This window comes from Lampetra planeri, chromosome 16 (genome assembly GCF_965212315.1).
Source record: "Lampetra planeri chromosome 16, kcLamPlan1.2.h2, whole genome shotgun sequence".
Classification (NCBI taxonomy): domain Eukaryota; kingdom Metazoa; phylum Chordata; class Hyperoartia; order Petromyzontiformes; family Petromyzontidae; genus Lampetra; species Lampetra planeri.
Window position 1 is genome coordinate 8,878,743 of NC_136122.1, and position 22,604 is coordinate 8,901,346.

General features: G+C 42.3%; 1 protein-coding gene across 2 annotated transcripts in view; it reads right to left on the reverse strand.

Moving 5' to 3' along the window:
- Positions 1 to 22,604, reverse strand: part of ANO4 (anoctamin 4) — a 167,258-nt gene that overhangs the window by 118,580 nt on the left and 26,074 nt on the right. For both annotated transcript variants that reach the window (XM_078601491.1, XM_078601492.1), the window contains exon 2: positions 13,921 to 14,151. In XM_078601491.1, coding sequence (XP_078457617.1) covers positions 13,921 to 14,151 — 231 coding nt within the window. The remainder of the gene's footprint in view (positions 1 to 13,920; positions 14,152 to 22,604) is intronic.

Below are 22,604 nucleotides of genomic sequence, written 5' to 3' on the forward strand. Positions count from 1 at the left end.
GTGCTGAATGCCCAGCTTAAGCAGCTGGGTAATTATGTAACTTCCAACGTAGCCTTGGGGCACAGCATTAGCCTTGGTGGTCGAACATAATGAAATAAAAAAAAACATCACCACCGCCGTCATCATGAACACTGTTCTAAAACCACAATGCGTGATAGAGACACAAGCATAACACTGAGCCATTATAAACCAAGCTATCGCTTATACAACCACCTTCATCTCATCATAACACAAGTAGAAGAATGTTTAGTGAAGTTCATGGGGAAGAACAATCTATATAATAAAAAAAATTCCAACACATTCCTGCGGAGGGAGCTGGTAGGAACGTTGGGTTGCTCGGTCAATGGCCAGGGTCAACGGCGGCGTGGTGTATTCCGCAAATATGGCCGACTGTGAGGGCGGGCACAAGCCGGCGTGAGTAGGTTAAACGTTGAGTTTTATAAGGGCACCACGGGGTGACCAGCCCCTCCCCACCCAGCCCCACCCCTCCCCCCACCCAGCCCCACCCTCCCCACCCAGCCCCTCCCCACCCTCTCCTCCCCACCCAGCCGCTCCACACCCTCCCCTCTCCACCCAGCTCCACCCCTCCCATTTTTTGATGCAGGACGGACGGACACAATAATCCCCTGTGGGCTGGTGTAACCAGAAGGTTCCTACCAGTATAATATTTATTTAGACTGCAGGAGGAATCCGATGAGCTACGAAGCTTTTTTTTTACTGATGTCCAGTATGGGCGGGTCAGCAAGTCACAGCAGCAAAAAATACAAAAACACGATAGGAGTGAACATTTAAGAAAATGGCAAGCAAGTCAATAAATATAAATAAGCAATAAACATTAATTATATATATCCGATTTATCACGATTGGGCAATGCAGCAAAAAACAACAAACCAGTCCCAGACCACACCTAGATAACACCACGCAGTAGTCCCTCAATAAAAAAAAACATTGAGCTATCAACACACAGGTAATGATCAAAGTTACAAACCACATTGGCAAATGTGACAGTATCAAGCATTTATCTTCTGCTTCAGAATATTTTGTACGACTACTACTTTGTACTTTTACCAGGTAAGACCCACTGAATTATGTAGCTTTGTTTTCAAACGTGATTTGGCCACAAACGATAGTCCAACGAAGTGGCTTGTCATGTGGAAATTTCTAGCAGCCAAATATTCTAAATGCATGTTTCTAAATGTGGAGGGAAAAACCGGAGGACCTGGATACAAATCCACATGGCTACGGGGAGAAGGATATTTAAACTCGAAATATATAGGCGTCAGGGTAGGGATCGAACCCATCACCTGCTGTATATCAAGTGATGTAGTAACTGTAGTAATACATGGAGTTACTGTGAACCTTATCAATAAAGTAGGGACGGGCGGTTTGATCGAAATAGGTGGGCCTGTTTATGAAATGTCAGCACAAAAATAGAACACCTCAATCTTGGAATTATGTCTCAAGCCTTCATCCGGCAGTGGATGGATCATGGCTAATTACGAAGACTGAAAAAAACATGTATTGCAGTAGGCTAACTTAAAGTGCAATGATCTTCCAGTGATTGGCGATGGTTTCCAATGATTTATGGTCCTTTTAATACATTTTTGTGGAAACTGACTGCTATCCATTTGCTAAATATGTTATTACTCGAAGGTATTGAACACTTATTTGTATTGTAAATCGTATCTAATGATTTCGATTTAAAGCTTTCGTGACTGCAGGGATTCATCTTCTTGGTTCTTTCGGTAAAGTCACGTAGAAGGGAAGTAATAAAATAATAAAAATAAAACATAATCAAACAATTCTCACGACGTTTCGGCCACAACGCAAGCAGCCGTCCTCAGGCGAAGAAGAGTTTCTTCGCCTGAGGACGTCGTGAGAATTGTTTTATTATGTTTTATTTTTATTATTTTATTACTTCCCTTCTACGTGACTTTACCGAAAGAACCAAGAAGACGTATCTAATGAGTGACATTGACAACAAAGACAATTACATAGGTTATGCCTGAGCTGTCGCGACCACCAATAAGAGTTTTAGATCATGCAGCGACACATTATCCAGGATGGATGAATTATTACGAATACTAATTCATTGCTGAACAACAGAAATCACGCTTTAATTAGTTTATTTATAATCATATATAATTACCATCGGCGAAGTCTCGGAATAAAAGCTTGCTTGAAATGCACGTTTGCACTGTTTGACGACGGGAACTTCAGCGAGCCAGTTAATTGGTATTTAATAATTATGTTCGCATAGCCAGTGACTAAATGTATTTCGTTAAAATGCTCACGTCTGCATTTGTCCTTGCCTCCTGTCGTTTTGTTTTCAAGTGGTCACCATGCTGCTCGCTTTGATGTTGTCTTATAGCAACTGGGCACCCACTCTGACAACCGTGCTGATCCAATTCTATAATTGAATCAGCACGGTGGGCTTCGCACACCTCTCGATTAACACTGTTTGGCTAACGTACGGTGCGAAAGAAGTTCAACGTAACACGTCCGAGTATACAATTGTTCTAAAATGGCAGTGACATCACGACGGCACTTGTGCCAGGCTACGTGCACGTTAAGGCCACGTGCACGTTAAGGCCACGTAAAGTGTCGAATGCCTGCTGGCAGGAGCACACGGGGCAGACCCAGGTGCCATGGGTCGACTGGCTGAGATGACTGGCCGATGCACCACCTGTTCCCCTACTGTGCAAACTTGCTGTATTTTAGCCACCCGGCGCTCCGCTCGTTATTGTGAGCATCGCTCCTCTGCCATCCGTTGTTGTTGGAGGGCGAATGCCTCCAAATGCCCAGGAGCGTCCTTCACGAGCCTCCTCCACAGAGGCCGATCTTGACACCGCTGGTACCAGTCATCGGCAAGTCCACTCAGCTCCACATCCTCTTGTACTAGATCACTCCATCTCTTCTCTAGTCCATGCTGTGCCCATTTAGCTCCTTCTATCCAGCTGAACAAAAGCTGTTAAGGCATGCGGTGGCTGGGCATGCAGGCAACATGACCCAGCCAATGCAGCCTTGCCTGCCGGAGGAGCTCGCCGATGGGACTTTGTCAAGATCTTTCAAGGATTTGCGAGCTCCTCACATAATCCTCTGCTGTCAACCCGGAGCAGGTCATGAATACGCTGCTCAGGTATAGAAACTCTCCACTCTCTCCCGAACTGCCCCATCACCAATTGCGAGTTGTGAGGGTGGAGTGTCTGACGGCACAAAATGCCCAGGCAGGTGCTTACTTTTGGTGGCACTGATGGTAAGACTCCACCTCTAAGTGGCATACTCCAGGTTCAGCAACAGCGCCTCCAACTCCTCCTCTGAGTGAGCAGCATTCACCAGATCATCAGCGTACGTAACATGGTTGACCAAAAGGGAGCCATCCTTTGACCACAGCAGGGCATCGATCAGCTACCCATTGTATCTGTACCAGATGGAAATTCCTCCGGTACAGCCATCGAAGGCTTCACGAACTACGTGGTCGAAATAGATGTTAAATAATGTGGGAGCCAGAGGTGAAGATGCAATGGCTCCGACTCCCAGCCACGTAGATTTACCCGGGTTGGCCCACCATCATGAAGGTACTTCATGATTGTGAGTACAGGGTCAGGGACTCCGAAAGCATAAAGAACAAAACAAAGCCCAGGCTTAATGATGGTATCATACGCCTTGACCAGGTCAATAAAGCAGAAATATAGGTCCTGTTGGAATTTCCTACACCTCTGCTGTAGCAGACGGACGGAAAATATGGCATCTGTGCAGGACCGCCCTTTCCTGAAACCACATTGGGGCTCCGCAAACCTCATCTCAGAACACCACCACCACACCCCAATTGGCACGTTGCAGTACGGGTCCTGTTCCTAAGCTACAAATGTTTCTGCCGTGAGAAAACGGTGAACATGAGCTGCTTCAGGACGGAATAGTGAAGAGGGTTCATACCAGGGACTTCTGACAACCATCGCTCATGATCATAGCTTGAACGTTGTTAATGACGATGAATAGACTTTCCTTTTCTTTGTAACAGAAATAATTACTGAATGATGTGAGTTTGATCCTTATTCACATGTACCAGGACATTGCATAAAGAAGACAGCGAATAGGAGTGCACTTGGTATCATATGCATGCTCTGGAACATTACACTTTAAGCATATATGTGCATTCACCAAAATAATGTTTTCTCCAAATGTGATTCCAGAGCACACTTGTTAATTCAATCGTATCTATCCATCTATATACGTCTCTACCGAGTGTCATCCTCATAACTTCGGGTTGACGTCTACGACAAACGCTTTAAATCTGTCGTGATCTTCAGGATCTTTCAACGGCAGTCTCGTACAACCTTTGACCTCCACCCACTGACTAACTCACGCTCATTCAACTGCTCACATTGTCCCACCAACTGATCCATTTCCTTTCACCTCCCCTCTTTCCACACCTATATTTCCATTCTCCCTGGGAGAATCATCTTTGTTCTGCCTACAACGGTGGCCCTCTTGAGTCATGTCCCACTCACGCCCACCTTCCTTCACAAGATCGTTTTGGCTGTAGCCCATTTCTAATTAGCGTATAGTCATTCTTCTTTCTTAAATTAAATTCAGTTTGAAGTGCTGGACACAATCTGTTCAAAGAGCACATTTACATGTATAGCCTAATCATATTCTGGCGATATATATGCGTGTGATTCAGCCTTGGTCTATCAACCAGAGATGCTATGGAAATAAGGCAATGTTTCCCTTCTCGTCTTCCTTATTCCCCCTCCAAAAGTCAAGATGTTAACTCCCACTGAGGCAGCTCCTTCTTGTCACCACCAGTGACAGCATTGAAACATGTATGTATGTTGAACTTATTTCGCACCGTACGTAGCCAACCGTGTTAATCGGAAGTGCGGGGGGGGGGAGGACAACCAGCTAAACGCAAAAATAACTTGTAAAGAAATAAATTTCCCATCTAGATTTAGAAGTTCCCAGCTCCAGTGGCTTCGTAATATCGGAAGCGCGCGATGCAGTGATCGTCTTTTTTCAATGGTTAGCCAAAAGCCGCCGCTCCTGTGAGTAGGCCTCGGCAATGTAAGGTAAAAGTGTAAAAACAACGAGCCTACCTTTACGTTACCTTTTACCTTACCACAATACAATCACTCTACCCTACCTTTTACCCTTTAGCAGGTAAGGTAAAAGGTAAAAAGCAACGAGCCTACCTTTTACCCTCCCCTTTACCCTTACCCCTTGGCATGTCGACACTTTTACCCGGTAAAAAGGGTACAATTATCCTACCTTGCCGAGGCCTAGCTGTGAGGATGATCAGAGTTTGCGTGATGGTTTATGCTCACTGACGAGATCAGCGAGGTATTGTGGTTCATTTGTGGCGAGTATCTTCTTGGCTCTTTCGGTAGAGTCAGGCTTGGAGCGTGCCATTCAGACTCTGTCTACTTGACAAACCTGTTCTCCACCTGGGGACGGCTGCTTGCGTTGTGGCCGTAAAGTCGTGAGAATTATTTTATTGTTTTATTTTTATTATTTTATTATTTTCCTTCTACGTGACTTTACCGAAAGAACCAAGAAGATGAATCCCTGCAGTCACGAAAGCTTCAAATCGAAAAATTGTGGCGAGTACTTTGTGTGTCATAACTGAGACCTCGTAATGTATTCCTTCGGCAATAATAGCAATACACGATGATGCACAGATGAATGAAAAACACCTTGCCAATTCAATGGGTTTAATTTGCTTAACGCATGTTAATTGACTGGCAAGGCCTCAGAGGGTTTGGATAATAAACGGAGAAAGCTTTGTTAGAATCGGGCTGAACAAACTTAAATATAAAAATTAAACACGCATGACGAGAATGTGCAGCCGAGAAGTAATGCTTGCTGAGTTCACTTTTGTATATCCACAGAGCTGACTTAGAGATTAGAGCACTTTAATATTGCATTTCTTTTTGTCTGCACTCAAATATAATAATATTAAGCTGGGAAATAATAATAATAAACATGTTGACCAAAATATTGGATTGTTGTGGTTTTAGAGTGTTGTTAATCACTTAAATAATTGAGTTCAAACATAAAACTAGGGAACACTTAATGCAAAAAACACAGCAAATTTTCTCCTGTTTAAACAATTATAAGTACAGACCTCAGTTGCTTAGGAGGCATCGGATTATAAGTGCAAATTTTCAAGACATATTGGCACTCAAACAGATGCGGACCATATACTTATTTTAGCAGCTGTCATACAAAAGAATCAGAACCTCCCACGCATCATTGATCAGTGGTGAAATTATTTCTCGCCACGGACAGAAAAAAAACACGTTCAATTGCGTGTATGTTTAAAAAGGCAATTGCTCTGGGAACTTAACGTCCTAGCTGTTAACGGGCGCACACGTGCACTATGAGCCATTCATCATAAACAAGCTGTCCCATCTCTAATTGACTGGCGTTGTGCCATGGAGTGTGTTTTTTTTAATCAAATGACATAAATGAGAGTCTTATGAGGACAATATCGATGTGGGACCCCAATTGCTTTGTGCCGTTCCAAAAGCTCACTCATCTTCTCTCCTATAATGAATCATTTATAGAGATGCCATCACCTCCGATTCCCAGGATAGCAAGGATGAAAATTCCTTCCAACAAATTGCTTTTTTGCACTCTTTTTGGTCTCGAGCTGCAGATATTCCCATTTGATTCATATACACATATCTATTTCGACAACTACGCCTTTTTATTGTGAAACCCATATTATCAAAAGTAAAAAAAAATTGGCTAAAGTGAAATGGTTAAACGGAGCAGAATTTAGTATGTATGAAGTGTTTAACATTTAAACATGCCTAATTACATTCATAACAAGCTATTACACTTCCACAGCCTCTCAGCGTTATTAAGCATTATTAGCACATTATTCTAGTTATGGTAACTGCCAGGCCCAGATTAAGGTCACCCTTTGCCCTCAATCACAGCAATTACGCAGCTCCGTCGCCACGCCTTTGGCTCAGCCGAGGGGCTTCATCCCCTTCTAAGGGCTCAAAGGCAACGGGGACACGATGTGGAAGGGGAGGGGGGGGTAGCGCATTTGCTGCTCGTTGCAGATTAATGCTGCGGATATATTAACCGTGAACACACGCCATATGCGTAGCAGTGGACGTTAAATATCCAGTGACGCGATTACAACTAAAACTAGAAGAGAGGAGGCCACGTGTGCCTGGTGGCACTGTCCATATTTGCACAATTTTTCAAATGACTAACAAGTTGCTCGATTGCGTGACAGCACGAAGCAACTTGACACGTAGGCTTTCTCGACCGGTATTATCCATAATAGACGTTTTTGGGGGGTTAAATCGCGTAAATAACGACACATTTATATTTACGCGATCTAACCGACTAAAACCTCTTATGCAACACTAAGCAACATAACCCCCTACTGGCGGACTATACTCGACTGTGAATAACAGTGCCTTGCGATATCCCCGCAATTATAGTCGTGAAACAAATACCAATTGTACTTCATCGATATCTCCTCATTGTACAATATTTAATAGGTTTGTCGAGTGCAGGGGAATAAAATGGCCGACGCCGCAAGCGGCCGGAAACATTCACGATTTAATACGAGGGTTAATACGTTTCTTGAATTGAGCAAGGTTTGTGACAACTTGGGGAAAAGAGATAATGTTAAGGGATTCCAAAGGCGCGGAGTGGTGGTGGGTGGTGGTGGTGGGTTGTGGTGGTGGTTGAACACAATGTGGATGAGACGAAACGGCCAATCTGATTGACCGAGTCCTCAACACGGCAGTAGGAGGAATCAACGAGTAAAGTGTATCTGCACGATAATCATGGCAGTAGCGATGAAAGAATTCTGAGGAGGCGACCGACTGCTGTTGAGGGAAAGATTGGAGTGAATCGTTAAGTGCTGGATCATCAATCGCCCCGAAGGTTTCTGTGGCAGAAATATGTCGCGTACCGTGAAGCAGGACGTGGAAGCTGTACCCTAGATACGCCAACAGTGTTCCGACTCATTGTTGATGGGCTATGTTGGCTGTTGGACAGCTAGGCCATAAGCAGAAGGGGCTCATGAGAATCTCAGTGTGGGTTTCCGGGCTCATTAGCATCAGCGGGCGAGCAGTGGGGATGCCCCACAGCTGTTTGCCATTGGCCCCTGTTGATATGGACCATTGCCATGAAGCACCTGGCATATTTGATCATTTTGGCGTGATAACCATGACAAAAATATTATCCCCCATCTGTCAGGACATGCTGTAAAAAAATCATATACATTGCATGCAATTACAGCTGTACGCTCACCAAATTGAATAGATGAAAAAAAATAGCTTGAAACATTTGAACAACATTACCTGAGAGACCACATGTTTTGTCATCGTTGCAATCGAAATTCTACATGCAAGATGAACAACATGCCGGGGTGACTGCTCCTGGCTGGATATTTTTCGGCAGTTTCCCGTCAATGTCATCACGAGGCGCGTTTCCATAATGCATAATTTAATACGCGTCAAAGTCACCCGGCATTAATGGAAAGGAAATTGAGGAAACGTTGGATATGTGTTTAATGCTTCCGAATTTTGTCAGGAAATATGTCAGAGAAATGCTTCATAATAATACGTATCAAGTGTTCTTAAAATGAACAAGGTTGATCAAATGTAAAACTGTGAATTTGTCTATGAGGAAAATATATATATTTTTTAATGGGGCCGTACATGTATTCGTTGCAAGTTTTGAATATAAATGTTTAACGTGGGTGGAAACGTATCGTTGTCGTCAGCCACTCCTGCTGGATGAGGATCTCCCCAAGCCATCGGCACCTCTCACAACCCGGCGATGTAGCACCTGGCACATTTACTCATTAACTTTGCTCCATCTCCTCAGCCGACGTCGTCCAAATTCACCAATGAAGGCTGCATTTTAATAAACTACATATTCAGGAAAGCGATTACTTTTTTTTTAAACAAAAAAGACAAAGGAAAATTCAAGGTAAAATGCAAAACTGTGTAAGGACATAGCTGAGTGAAAATACTGTAGATTTGTTTTCATATCTAATAATAATAAAAAAACATATTTTTGAAAGTACGACAAGTATTTCAAAATAGGTATCCTGATCAGGCATTGGTCAAATAGCATAGGCTAAGTTGGCAATAGTAAGATTTTTTTTTAATCAATAATCTGCTGAAGAAAGGCTTCCTCATGCCGTGTAGATCGAGTGGGGTTTGCATGACCATACTTCACCGTAATGGTTCGTGTGGATTGCTGGATGTCGGGGGGTGGGGGTCGTGGGAGCCGGGCGAGCGGAGGGACCACTACAGATATCACCCGAGTGATGCCAGGACACGATCGGACATCAAACTCTGGTCAGAGGGTTTATTTCGCGGTGTGCTAATTAATGCCCCTTTGCCGCTGATTAACATGCTCAACCCATGAAAATCCCAAGAAAAAACTATGAAGCATTATCCACTGGGGCCATGCACGTTTGTTCCAAGCTGCAATGGAATGGAGGTGTTTGCGCCAATGTGTTACCAGCCATATAACAGCGCCTCGAATGAATTCATTTTTCGATTTAAAGCTTTCGTGACTGCAGGGATTCATCTTCTTGGTTCTTTCGGTAAAGTCACGTAGAATGGAAATAATAAAATAATAAAAATAAAACATAATAAAATAATTCTCACGACGTTTCGGCCACCAACGCAAGCAGCATTAGTTGACACCTGAGGACGGCTTCTTGCGTTGTGGCCGAAACGTCGTGAGAATTATTTGATTATGTTTTATTTTTATTATTTTATTATTTCCATTCCACGTGACTTTACCGAAAGAACCAAGAAGATGAATTCATTTTGTTGTGATATGAGCACCGTTGTAGCACTATGATGGACACGTTCGTTTAACCGCACCCCGGTTCAAGCTGCGGTGACGAGGACGGGGATCACGCGTCGCTGCCCCTGTGCAGACGCACTAATGAGCGCAATTAAAGTGCAATGCACTCATTACCAACGGAGGTGACTCATTGCCATGGGAGACAGAAACTCCGTCACGATATTTCTTTCCACGAGTCCTAGGTCAAGGAAAACCCCATACAGTAGGACACAGAGTGTGCCCTGAGTATTGATTACCATTAATAACAATTACGAATAAAATTGGACAATCTTTTTCGAATGCTTCCCCATACCATTTGATTAATTAATTTGTTTATTCATTTTAGATGTTGCTTGGTAGTAGGGTTTAGATTTGCTTGGTGTGTACGTGTGTGTGTGTTGGGCTTCTTTCGCGCCGTGCATAGCCAACTGCGTATATGGGATTTGGTCCTTATATAAAATTAACGTAGAGCGTTTGTGGGATGCTGTTGGCATGAATGACTCAATATAAAATGTAAGTATTATTATTATTTTCCGCTATGGTAGCTGTTTAACCATATTTCCCGATATCGCTTGTTGGAAATAAAACTCGGGTGGACGGGTTTTAAAGTGCGCTGTGCTAACTTCCACACGACAACTTCACCGCTGATCAACGTGACGTACCACACTGTTAAATTTCCCTCGGTTAAACCCCTGCATAAAAAAAAATTAACACACAAAAGTAATATATTAAATCCTGTCCTCTCATAGAATACTTTCTGATTAATTAATATCTCAGTTGAAGGATGTGGAGAATTAACGCACAATCCACCTACATTACCATATTGCACACTTATACGCATCATTCATACAGCATATACATGCATCATTGTGGTGCCACAGAGCACTGCATTAGTTCTGAATAAATAATTTAAAATCCGCGCTAATAAATGAAGCACTCGGCCCAGTATATGATAATTGAGCTCTGTGATTCATTGAGGCTGCTGCTAGCGTCGGGTGATGCAATAAGTGGGGGGGGGGGCTCAGGCAGGAAACGTCTCCAGAAGGAATGGTGGCCGATGGACAACAGCGATGACGGAGCAGCAGCCAGAGAGGTCGTTCACCGACGACGACATGGGGTCATGACCTCAGCTCGCGTGTGCAAGCGCTCAGTTCGTTGTTGCACCGCCAGAGGATTGCGAGAGATGGTGGTGGTTGTGGTGGCTTTGAGACTGCCTTCATCCACAGTAGTGGATTGGCCATGGATGATGATGATGATTCGTAAGAGCAGTAGTTTATCATTAGTTGACATTGATTCTCAAACAAACCCATCAACGATCAATATATATACACATTTGTTTAAATTAAAAGTAAAATGATCAGATTTAAATTTACGTGTGTATATATGTTGAATGTCTTTCGCGCCGTACGTAACCAACCGTGCGGTGAATGACAGGATCAGTTAGTTACTGGTGTGCAGTGCCCATGGTTATTTTGAATAAACTCAAAAGGGGGGGGAGGAGGAGGAGGAGGAAGACCCCGATCTGAGAGGATGCCAAGCATCAGACGTTAGATGGGGCTGAAGCCGTCTCAGTCGATTGACATGGCGACGGGCAGGGAGAGAAGTGGACAGATGACTGTCAGGGGATATCAGTAATGCAAACGGTCATGCCCCAACAGGCCTAAAGGCCAAGGGGCTTAGAGTGGAAGAAGTTCACGGGGTGAAGTAATGCCTCCACTTGGGTTACATCAAGCAGCATTCTAGCTGAACACACGACACAGAATGTCAACTTCTGCAAAAGCCTTCTCTCATAAGATGTGTACAAAAATATTTTCATACAATTTATGTATTTAATAACAAAAAAATACAAATCTAACATTGGGGCAGCGAGCTCGTTCACCCATCTTTCTATCCCCTGCTCTTCACACTCGGTTTGGCTTCTGTTGACGGCGTGTGTACGTGATTCACAACGTGATGTAACGGGCCCTCCACATTGCCTCGGTAAAAACATTTATATATATACAAAACAAAAACACTACACGCTACAATTTAAATTTTGGTTTTATGACTTTGCACACAAATATGCCTGAAATGATTGAATGTTATTTTATACTCTGAGCCAAGGACTGTTTCCCGAGGATTTGAAAACAACATACGGGGAGCTGCACACTTGCTGTGCAGGGATTTCCGCACCAGCTCTCTGAAATTGAACAGGATATGAAATTCAATTTAGGAACGTTTGCCACCGGCAAGGCACGCTAAATCGACACACCTGTGGCTGCTGGCTTTGGAATGTGCATTTAATCATGAAATGTAAAACACTCAAATGCCACCTGTCTCTCAGTTTCCCAAATTGCACCCTTGCGTAGCCACGCGGTAATGTGCCACAAAGGATAACGGTGCATAACATGGGCACTGCACTCAGCAAAAAAAATCCCACATTTTACAATTATAAAAGTAACACCTTATTATCTGGATTATTAGGTGCCAATGTGTCATGAAGAGCGCAAGTGAATCAGGGGCACTGCGCTAAGCAAAATCACTGTCACCCTTTTCGAATGCAAAAGTAACACCTCTTAAAATTTGGATTATAAGTGCCAATATTTCATTTGGATTGCAGTGAATATATGGATATTGCACGAAGCTAAACCTTTGCCACCCTTTATGACTTTACGCAAAGGTAATACCGTATTTTCTGGATTATAAAGCTCTCTGTAAAGTAAAATGCGCCTCAAAAAGTGTGGCCAGTGTCAATAAAGTTACACAAAACTATAGTCTCTCTCTCAAACACACATGCACCTCGATCGGATTATTAGAACCACCCCAAACTTCTGATTTACAACACAGGGGTGAAAGGGCATCATGTAATCTGGAAATATGGTATTTATCATTTTCTTTATACAGGAACTCATCGCCATCTATGAGGATACCACTTCAGGAGTGGGTTATGCTACATTGGGATGCTTAGCCAATTCCATTAAATGAGTGTATTCATAGGGAAGATAAACTGGATCACCCGGGGGTAACCCACGGATACGAGGACGATATCGTAACACAGTCAAACCTTTTTACAGATAGATTCAATCATCTATTGCTGCGTCGATAAATAAATCCTGGCCACCACACAGCCCAAACTTACAACACCTGGTCTTGTCAGGCAGTCTCTCATGTAAGGTGGGGGCAGGGGCATTGCCCTTTAAATGTGTAAGATGAGAGATATGAGTCGCTTATCGAGTGTGAAGCGCTCCGAGATGCCCTGGCGCAATGGGCGCCCGAATCAGCAGCAAATCACGATTAAGAAGTACGACACGGGCGAGATTTTTGTCAAACTTAATTTGGAGCTTTCGTGACTGCAGGAATTATTCTTTGGTTCTTTCGGTAAAGTCACGTATAAAGATAAAATAATAAATTAAATACTAGCATACGACGTTTCGATTGCAACACAAGCAATCATCATCAGGTATAAATTAAATAGAAACACAAATCTAGTATACTTAGAAATGTAATGTAATACAACAGAGAGTCGGATAACATAACAGTCAACACCCTATCTGGTTGATTACGTTCTTCCTGAGAATGCTAAAATTTGAGAGGGAGATAAAACACAGAACCAGAAACATATAGACAGACATATAAGCAGACAGATATCAAAGAGATTCTAGATTTGAAGCTTTCGTGACTGCAAGGATTCATATTCTTAGGTTTTTTCGGTAAAGTCACGTAGGTAAAACATCAAAATTAATAAAAAATTAAATAAAATAAAAATCACGACGTTTCGGAGGCAACACAAGTCTCCGTCATCAGGTGGGACCGTCACAGCCAGATTAGCTGCATCAAGTGAGGCAATGATTCAAGATGTAATCCCTTAAAAGCAAGTTGAGGGGGGAGGATTACATCTTGAATCATTGCCTCACTTGATGCAGCTAATCTGGCTGTGACGGTCCCACCTGATGACGGAGACTTGTGTTGCCTCCGAAACGTCGTGATTTTTATTTTATTCATTTTTTTATTAATTTTTATGTTTTACCTACGTGACTTTACCGAAAAAACCTAAGAATATCAAAGAGATCTTTGTCTTTTGTTCGTGAGTTGCGGCCTCACCGTCGCTCTCCTGGCTGTAAGAGTCGTAGGAGCTGCAGAAGGAAGGCACTTGCACGCCCGCCGAGCGGGATTTGCTCAGCGGCGGCTCCCGTGCCACCGTCTCGGGCGGCAGTGGGTAGCACTGCATGGTGGGAAAGTTGGGCCACGGTTCCGTGAGGGGCGACGGAGGTGGCGGAAGGTCGTCGTAGGACATACTCCCAAACGCGAGGTCCCCGTCGTTGTCTATGGGGTCTGGAGGGGAGGGGGGCGAAACAACAAGATGAGGTTGAGACGACATTTGATGCGTGCACTGCAAACAGTGTTGCCCGCAACATATTCCAATAACGATGATACCGCAACCATAATTGCACTTTGTACTACTACTATTTTTATTTTTAACAGGTAAGGCCCAATGAGCTATATAGCTTTGTTTTCAGACGTGACTTGGCCACGATTGATAGCTCAACGAAGTGGCTTATCACGTGGAAATTTATCGCAGCAAAATGCTCGAATCGAATGTGTCTAAATGTGGAGGGAAAAACCGGAGGATCCGGAGGAAAATCCACGCGACCACGGGGAGAACATGCAAACTCAAAATATACAGGCGTCAGGGTCTGGATCGAACCCACGACCTCCTGCATACCAGGCGAGGTAGTTAACGTATCTTTAGAAGGAACGATGCCCTATAAAAAATTAGTTTTTTTTATATTTCGGTGCTGCCTTAGTGTTATGGTTACCACAATGGTTGGCAATACAGAGGCGGTTGACACGATGCACAGTTGATACAATGGACAAGTCTCTTAGATTCCCCCTCCCTCACATCTATCTAACAGCGGATGAAATGGGTGCCCTACAGTCAATCGGTAGGTGACGTGTGGTGAGGTAAAGTGTGGGTACCCCCCCCGACCCCCCGTCCCAGGATTCTGGCGAGCATTTAAGATTCGGCCAAAATGCACCCTAAAAGGGTTCTGCAGAGCTCCGCCTGGTGGTGTCTATTTTTCTAGCAGTGGCATGAGCAAGAAATTGCAGGGCTGCACCTTTACCCCCTTTTTTATAACCTTTACTTAATTTAATTTAAATTAATTATCTTGGTTCTCTTTTCCACTCACCCAATCTACCCACCGGATTTCGTCATCAGTCTTCTAAACCATGTTGTGCATTGTATACCATGTTGTAAACACAAGCGAGCTTCATACTGCATTATTACAATAGTTATTGTGATAAGAATGCCAGCGATAAAAAAAATACATTATCTGGGAAATCATTATTTGTGCCATTCTCTAAAATTCACAAAAACATCACATTCAACGCATCTTGTTTGATGCCACCATGGTCTTTGCCAATTAAACAATATCTCTGTAACCAGAACCAAATTCACCCAACTAATGGGAAATTTAAAAAAAACACACATTCACAGTGGATATTGATTAATTATGCTCATCTCACAATGCCCTCTGTAGGCTTGCATGTGCTTGAGAGTGCTTGTGTCCCACACAACCACCTATTATGGAAGCCCGGCATTATCCAACAGGTTTACAACAATGGTCGACCCCCCCCCCCCCAAAAGGAAATTTATTTTGTAGGCATATACACCTACACACCATACATACAATAGTGTCAGTAGTATCTGTAGGCATATATGACTACACCCCAAGGCTGTAGCCAGGGAGTCAATATTGGGGGGGACTAAATTTTCCAGGGGGTCTGGGGTCCCCCCCCCTCAGAAAAAAAATTTTTAAAACGAATTTCCTGCCTAAAATATAAAAACATTCACTAACACATGGGATGGACATTTCATTTTTCTTTTTACAATAATGTTTAATATTACATTGCTCTGTTTTTTTCTTTTTTACCATTTCTTGTTTCATTGTTTGTAATGGCAGAGATTAGGGATAACTAAAGTACAACCATAACCACAATCATATAAACAGAAATCTATGCATTGTTATATGAAGACAAGTCCAGATATTGTGGACAAGGTTTAACAAAGTGTTGTTTTTATGAACATAGCGTAGCAATTTTTTTTTATTGTTTTAGCAATATATTGGGGGGGACATTTTGAGCATATTTGAATATTGGGGGGGGGGGGATGTGTCCCCCCCCCAATATATATTATACTTACGGCCTTGCTACACCCTACATACAATAGTCAGTAGTATCGGTAGGCATATATGGCTACACACCCTACATACAATAGAGTCAGTCGCATCTGCACACATGGGGTGAAGAAGAGGGCATCAGTGGGGGCGACAGGCGAGGCGTGAGAGCCAAGAAGCCCTCGGCAGGAGTGAGAGGATGCTGACCATGGGCCGCGGAAATTGTCGTGTTTCAAAATTGAAGTAAAGTTTCTGGTCAAGTTTATAAATGACGAGAACCTATCAAAACAACCAAAGTTCGGGCTGTAGAACTTCAAAACAACACGAAAATGCACACGCCGAAAAAGCGCATCAACAATACCTGAATAAGTGCATTGTGGTGCTATTGTTTTTGGGGCAACATCAAAATAAAACGGCAGCAGATGTGATAAACCGACAGTCGCTGCCATGCAGTGACAGACAACACCGTGGTCGGGTGTCGTTCTCAAAAGAATGTGAGCCCTATTTCGATTTAAAGCTTTCGTGACTGCAGGGATTCATCTTCTTGGTTCTTTCGGTAAAGTCACGTAGAAGGGAAGTAATAAAATAATAAAAATATAATAATAATAAAATAATCCTCACGACGTTTGTGTGGGCGTTTGCAACTGAGCGCGCAGACCAGATGTGCTTCAGATTTCTTACAGTCAATCCTATTCCCATTCCACACCTACAGCACTGGCTACAAACGCAGGCAATAAACATTCACTGTGCGCATAGTAGTAGCACGTTATACTTCAGCAGCCACGGGGAGAAAAAAAAAGTCGGAGCGCTATTTGTGCGGTGCGCATGCCCCAGCTCACCACAGGCACTTTGCTCTTGGTTGTTTAATGATAATCAGTAGCGGGTCAGGCACAATTAGGCACAGTTAGACACAATTGACAGTTGGTTTCCTTTTCTGCCACAAACATCCATTCACGATGTATTGACTGTGGCTGCTGGGGCTGGGTGCACACACAAAACCCACCGCTCTTAATTTTTAGTTTTTTTTTCATTCATGCCAAGATGTGGATTGACTTTGGTTATCATCAGAGCGAATTTGTAACATTGACCTGTGCTCCGATTTCTTTTCGCATTCATTTCCGAGTCGTTTAAGCCGGTTATTTGTATTTTTGTCGTCAATCTTTAGTCTCGAATCATCATCTGTCTGTATATTTCTTCTCCCTAAGTGCAGCTTTGGACAATTTGCTCTGTGTTTGCTCTCGAACCTTACTCACCACTTCCACCGCTCTACCCATTTGAACCAATTCTAGATTTGAAGCTTTCGTCACTGCAAGGATTCATACTCTTAGGTTTTTTCGGTAAAGTCACGTAGGTAAAAAATTTAAATTAATAAAAGTAAAATAAAAATAAAATAAAAATCACGACGTTTCGGAGGCAACACAAGCTTCCGTCTTCAGGTGGAACAGTCACAGCATGATAGCTGTATCACTTGAACAGCTGTATCAAGTGATACAGCTATCGTGCTGTGACGGTTCCACCTGAAGACGGAAGCTTGTGTTGCCTCCGAAACGTCGTGATTTTCATTTGTACCAAGTTGATTCATTATTTAAAATGTTGACACCCATTTAATACATTTTACAAAACAATTATTCGTAATTTGTCCGTTTAATTTATAGATATACAGGCATTATACTACACAGCATACGATGTATATACAGTACACCAACACGCACACTCCACTAAAGTTAATGTTGGCACTTTATTCCATAGGCATTAAATAACCAAAAATATATAGCACTAAACTACATTGTTATTTAAGTCTACCGCTATTTAAGCCTACCAATAATATTGTTTAGACCTCAGATTTCATTAAATTAAAATGCCCTTGAATACCAAGGGCAGTTTGCTAAATAACACCTCTGCCTTGTTTTTTACGTGATAATTATACTCGACTCCATCTTCCAGAAAGTATTGACTACCCTTCAGAACAATTCAAACTAAGTAATGCACCTGCCTATTCAACGTCTCCAACAGTGCGAGGGTGTAATACGATAGCAGTCTGGGCAGGCAATATGCGGCCAGCAGTTAAAAGCCTCTGGGACATGAAACACTTTCAGCGAAATCAGGGAACCATCCCAAACGCACATACCAACAAACGCGCATGGATTTTAAAGACAATACATCATATGTACAGTGTCCTTCCGCCAATATTGCCATAGTTCAGAAGATGTCATGAATTTATCTGTGATGAGACCAGATGGCAGCTTCCCTATTCTTGGCACAGGCTGCGACACAGCTATGGATTAGCAAACGTTTAATTTTGCCGTGGCATATTCGCTTTTGTTCTGAAATGTGGCTTCGGTTTGGAAGTCGCACTCTTTACAGATGAACAGAAGAGCATTGCAAAGCTAAACTCGGTTAGCTCCAGCGTAGATCCAAAGGTATGCATAGCCATTTAAAGTTGCAAATATACAGGGCTGCTTGATAGAGAATTGTAAATCACGAGGCCTCCTTTGCCAGTACCAAAATATACTAATATGGTTTTTCCCCTTTTTTCTGGGAACTAAACTGACACCTTTTACAAGGAATCATATTAACATTAACCACAATACTTGCAGTCAAATGCAAACACAAAACAATACTCTTATAATGTTTGCATTGTCCTTGAAACTGATTGGTCCACACCAGAGACCGCTTTTCTTAGAGCCTAGTCTCATTTGGTGTTCGACCAGATGACGCCAAAAGGCGCACAGTTCAAAGACAACGCACTATCAGAGTAATGAGAATTCGGGGTAAGCATCTTCATCACGAGGCCTCCTTTGCCAGTACCAAAATATACTAATAGGGTTTTTCCCCTTTTTTCTGGCAACAAAACTGACACCTTTTGCGGTTAATGTTAACATGATTCCCTGCAAAAGGTGTCAGTTTTGTTGCCAGAAAAAAGGGGGAAAACCCTATTGGTAGAAAATTGTAAAGTTAATGCCTCTAAGTAAATATCATTCTCCGGTTCGGTCGTTTGAGGTTCAAATATGTTGTATGTCTGGGAATGTTGTCAAATGGGAATTTACGTTATCCCACAAAAAACACTTTGCAAGGATTTCTGGGCGAGCCATTTCTGGGCGAGCCATTTCTGGGCAAGCCTTTTCCGATCCCCTGTCGTTAGAGCATGGAACGAAGCCAATTTACACAAGGCACTCAAAACCAAGGGTGGTCCCGGTGTCACTAATCTTTCGTGAGAAACATGTGAGAGAATTTCTGAAATTAATCAATGCACCGCTGTTTAATATTCCTCAACAATTGCCCATGATAATAAAAATAAGCCGTTGGACCAAGTCACAGAGTTAGCACTGCGTCGGGGTTGATAAATTAGCAGGATATGTTGTTTTGTCCAGGGTCTGTGTCAACGTTTCAGATTGTCAGATGAACAGCTACAAGAATAACAAGAGCAAGGGAAGTCTGGCGTTACGCGTGTTGTCATGTTCCTGCGTGCTCAGAACAGAGGTCGTCACTCTCGTTGTTGTGCTTCAGATCTTCAACTGCGTCAGATCTTGTAAATGTACGTGGATTCATCTTCTTGGTTCTTTCGGTAAAGTCACGTAGAATGGAAATAATAAAATAATAAAATAAAACATTATAAAAGTATTCTCACGACGTTTCGGCCACAACGCAAGCAGCCGTCCTCAGGTGAAGAACAGGTCTGTCGAGAAGACAGAGTCAGACTCTGTTCTTCACCTGTGGACGGCTGCTTGCGTTGTGGCCGAAACGTCGTGAGAATGATTCTATTATATATATATATTTTTTAAATTTTATTATTTCCATTCTACGTGACTTTACCGAAAGAACCAAGAAGATGAATCCCTGCAGTCACGAAAGCTCTAAATCGAAAAATGTACGTGTAGTTATAATAATTATTTTTCGACGACGCTGCCACCACAGTGGCGTAAGGGTGAGCACACCACTCGACTCTACGTGACCCACAGGTCGCGAGTTCAATTCGATCCGCCGGTGGCGGCAGCTGAATACAATGGGGGCAAATTTTCTTAAATGCCCTCCACCTTTGTTCAAGCATCGGTGTAAATGTGGGTACACCGTGATTAGTTGATCGGCCGGTCACATGTGGTGAGGTCAAGTGTGGGTACTCACACCCCTTCAGTTTTACACGTAGGCTTTCGCGACCAACATTATCAATAGTAAAGTTTTTTTTAGGTTAAATAACGTAAAATATAAATGTCGTTGAAACTGCCACCACCTGACACGTAGACAAAACATGCTAATTCGTTACTAGTTCAGCACATCGGTGTATTGGAGAGTAAACCCACAATATTAACCATCCGAGTACACAGTTTCACCACACCTCCGATTAGCATAGTTGGCTACATAGGATGCGACAGAAATGTAACATATGTACGTACATTCTAGATTTGAAGTTTTCGTGACTGCAGGGATCCATACTCTTTGGTTCTTTCGGTAAAGTCACGTAGGTTTCTTGCTGTGGTTGTCCCACCTGATGACAGATGCTTGTGTTGCGCCCGAAACTTCGTGATTTTTTTGTATATTTTATATACCTACGTGACTTCACCGATAGAACCAAAGAGTAAATGTACGTACGTCTGAACAACGTGGACGAGTAGGCCACGAAACCCTCCAGAGGGATTCTCTAGAGCTGCCTCGAGTGGAGGCCCCACCAGCAGTGTCGTAAGTGAGCAATTGCAGGGCTGCACCTTTAACTTCTCTCATTCCATTGGCACAGTTAAAAGTAACTCATTCACTGGTAACAGTTATTGAGGCAGTAATGTAACATTTATAAGATCATTACACCCCTCTGGACAGCTATTTTATGCACAATTAGACCCGATGCAACAACGTTTTGGTAATTTAAGGTTGCTAATTAAGAAACAGAATTTGGAGCTATTTATTAAAATCATAATTAAATCTTAACTTTTCAGGGAATCTAATCTTGGTTGCCATTTTTTTACACATATTCAGGAGTGTACATTTTTAAACAATGAGGCATTTAATTTTAATTGAAGACGTTTAATTAAGCAAAAGTAATTAACATAAAATAATGTTTTCTCTGAAGTGTGAATTATGTAACTGCAGTTGATTATCTGCGGTGTATGTAATACACAGGCACAGAAACCGCTGTTGTTTACAAGAGACCATCAACCCTTGGAGTCAAACAAAGTTAATCTAATTTACAAATTTATGTAAATTCCTTAAAGCAATAACTGACTGTATTAGGCACTCTGGATGCGGTTTGTTAGATATAAACAACAATAATCATGCATTCGTGCAACCGGTGTGGACTAAAACTATAACGTTTAATCTTTGCAATTTAGAAATTCTATAGCAAAAAAGGGGCCAGCAAAAACATTTTAATTTCAGTGGATATTTTTTTCAGGAACAATTTACGTATTTTCTTGCTCTATTTCAGATGTTTGAGCTGGTTGCACTATACATTTGGTAGTTACAGTATGTTGGGTATTAGAACTCTCCAATTAGGATATTGGAGAGTTTCCGCAGCCAGCTATTCATATTGTTTAATCTGTGCCATTGAGAAGCATTATCTACAGATATAATAATGGTTTACTTGAGCCATCCTAATCTAACATGGTGATAGGCTTATCTAAAAAAAAAACTTTGCCAAGATTAACCTCCAAATGACATTTCCATGGATGCTTTGTGATAAAAAAAAAATGCACCCAAGCTTTTGGGTCAAAGGATAACGGTATGGTTTGCAGTATTTATGAAAAAATCAGGATCAGAATATGTTTTTATATTGGAGGAATCCGATGAGCTATAAATCCCTTTATTCACAGATGTCCAGTAAGGGCAGGTCAGAATGTTCCATCAACAAACAATACAAACAAACGATACAAGTGCAAAGCATAGGAAAGGTAAACAAACCACTTAAACATACACAAATAAAACTAAACTATTTTTTTATCTACCAAGTAAATCTCACTGAGCTATTAGCTTAATTTTCAGAAGCGAACTGGCTACAAATGATAAATCAACAAAGTGGCTTATCACGTGGAAATGGACACCAGCAAAATAATCTAAAAAGTCTCACTTGGGGAGACATCACTGCTTTAGGTTCACGTTGCATCTACTGACAACTCTGACAAACGTGGCGCATTAAAATAAGGCTTGACAAGCACGCTTCTGTTGTCCAAATGAACCTCATGGCGGGACCCCAGGGTCCCATAAGCCCCCGGCTCTCGCGTAAACATTATATTATAATGTAAACAAAAACGTTGCTCTTTTTCATCAATGGGTTTGAAGGATGGTGGCACGTGTTGTCTTGTTAAGCTATGCCTTTAAAACTGAAGACTACTTACCTGCAGTACCTCTATTTAAATACACTATCGAAAAAACAATTTACACCCCTCTGTCAATCATCGTGTTTCTCAGTGTGGATTTGTGAACACACTTTGTAAACAGTACGTAAAATAGAGCGCGTTTTCAATGCGATGTTAATATTGTAACAAGCGTTTATACCAATGTTACTCGACAGAGCAGTGGGTCGCCGCTCCTCTTATCCGCATTGATACGAGCGGTATGTGGGGACTATGGCTTAACCGCAAAACAAAAACTAGCTGCACAGATGCATACGGACAAGAGAAGTAT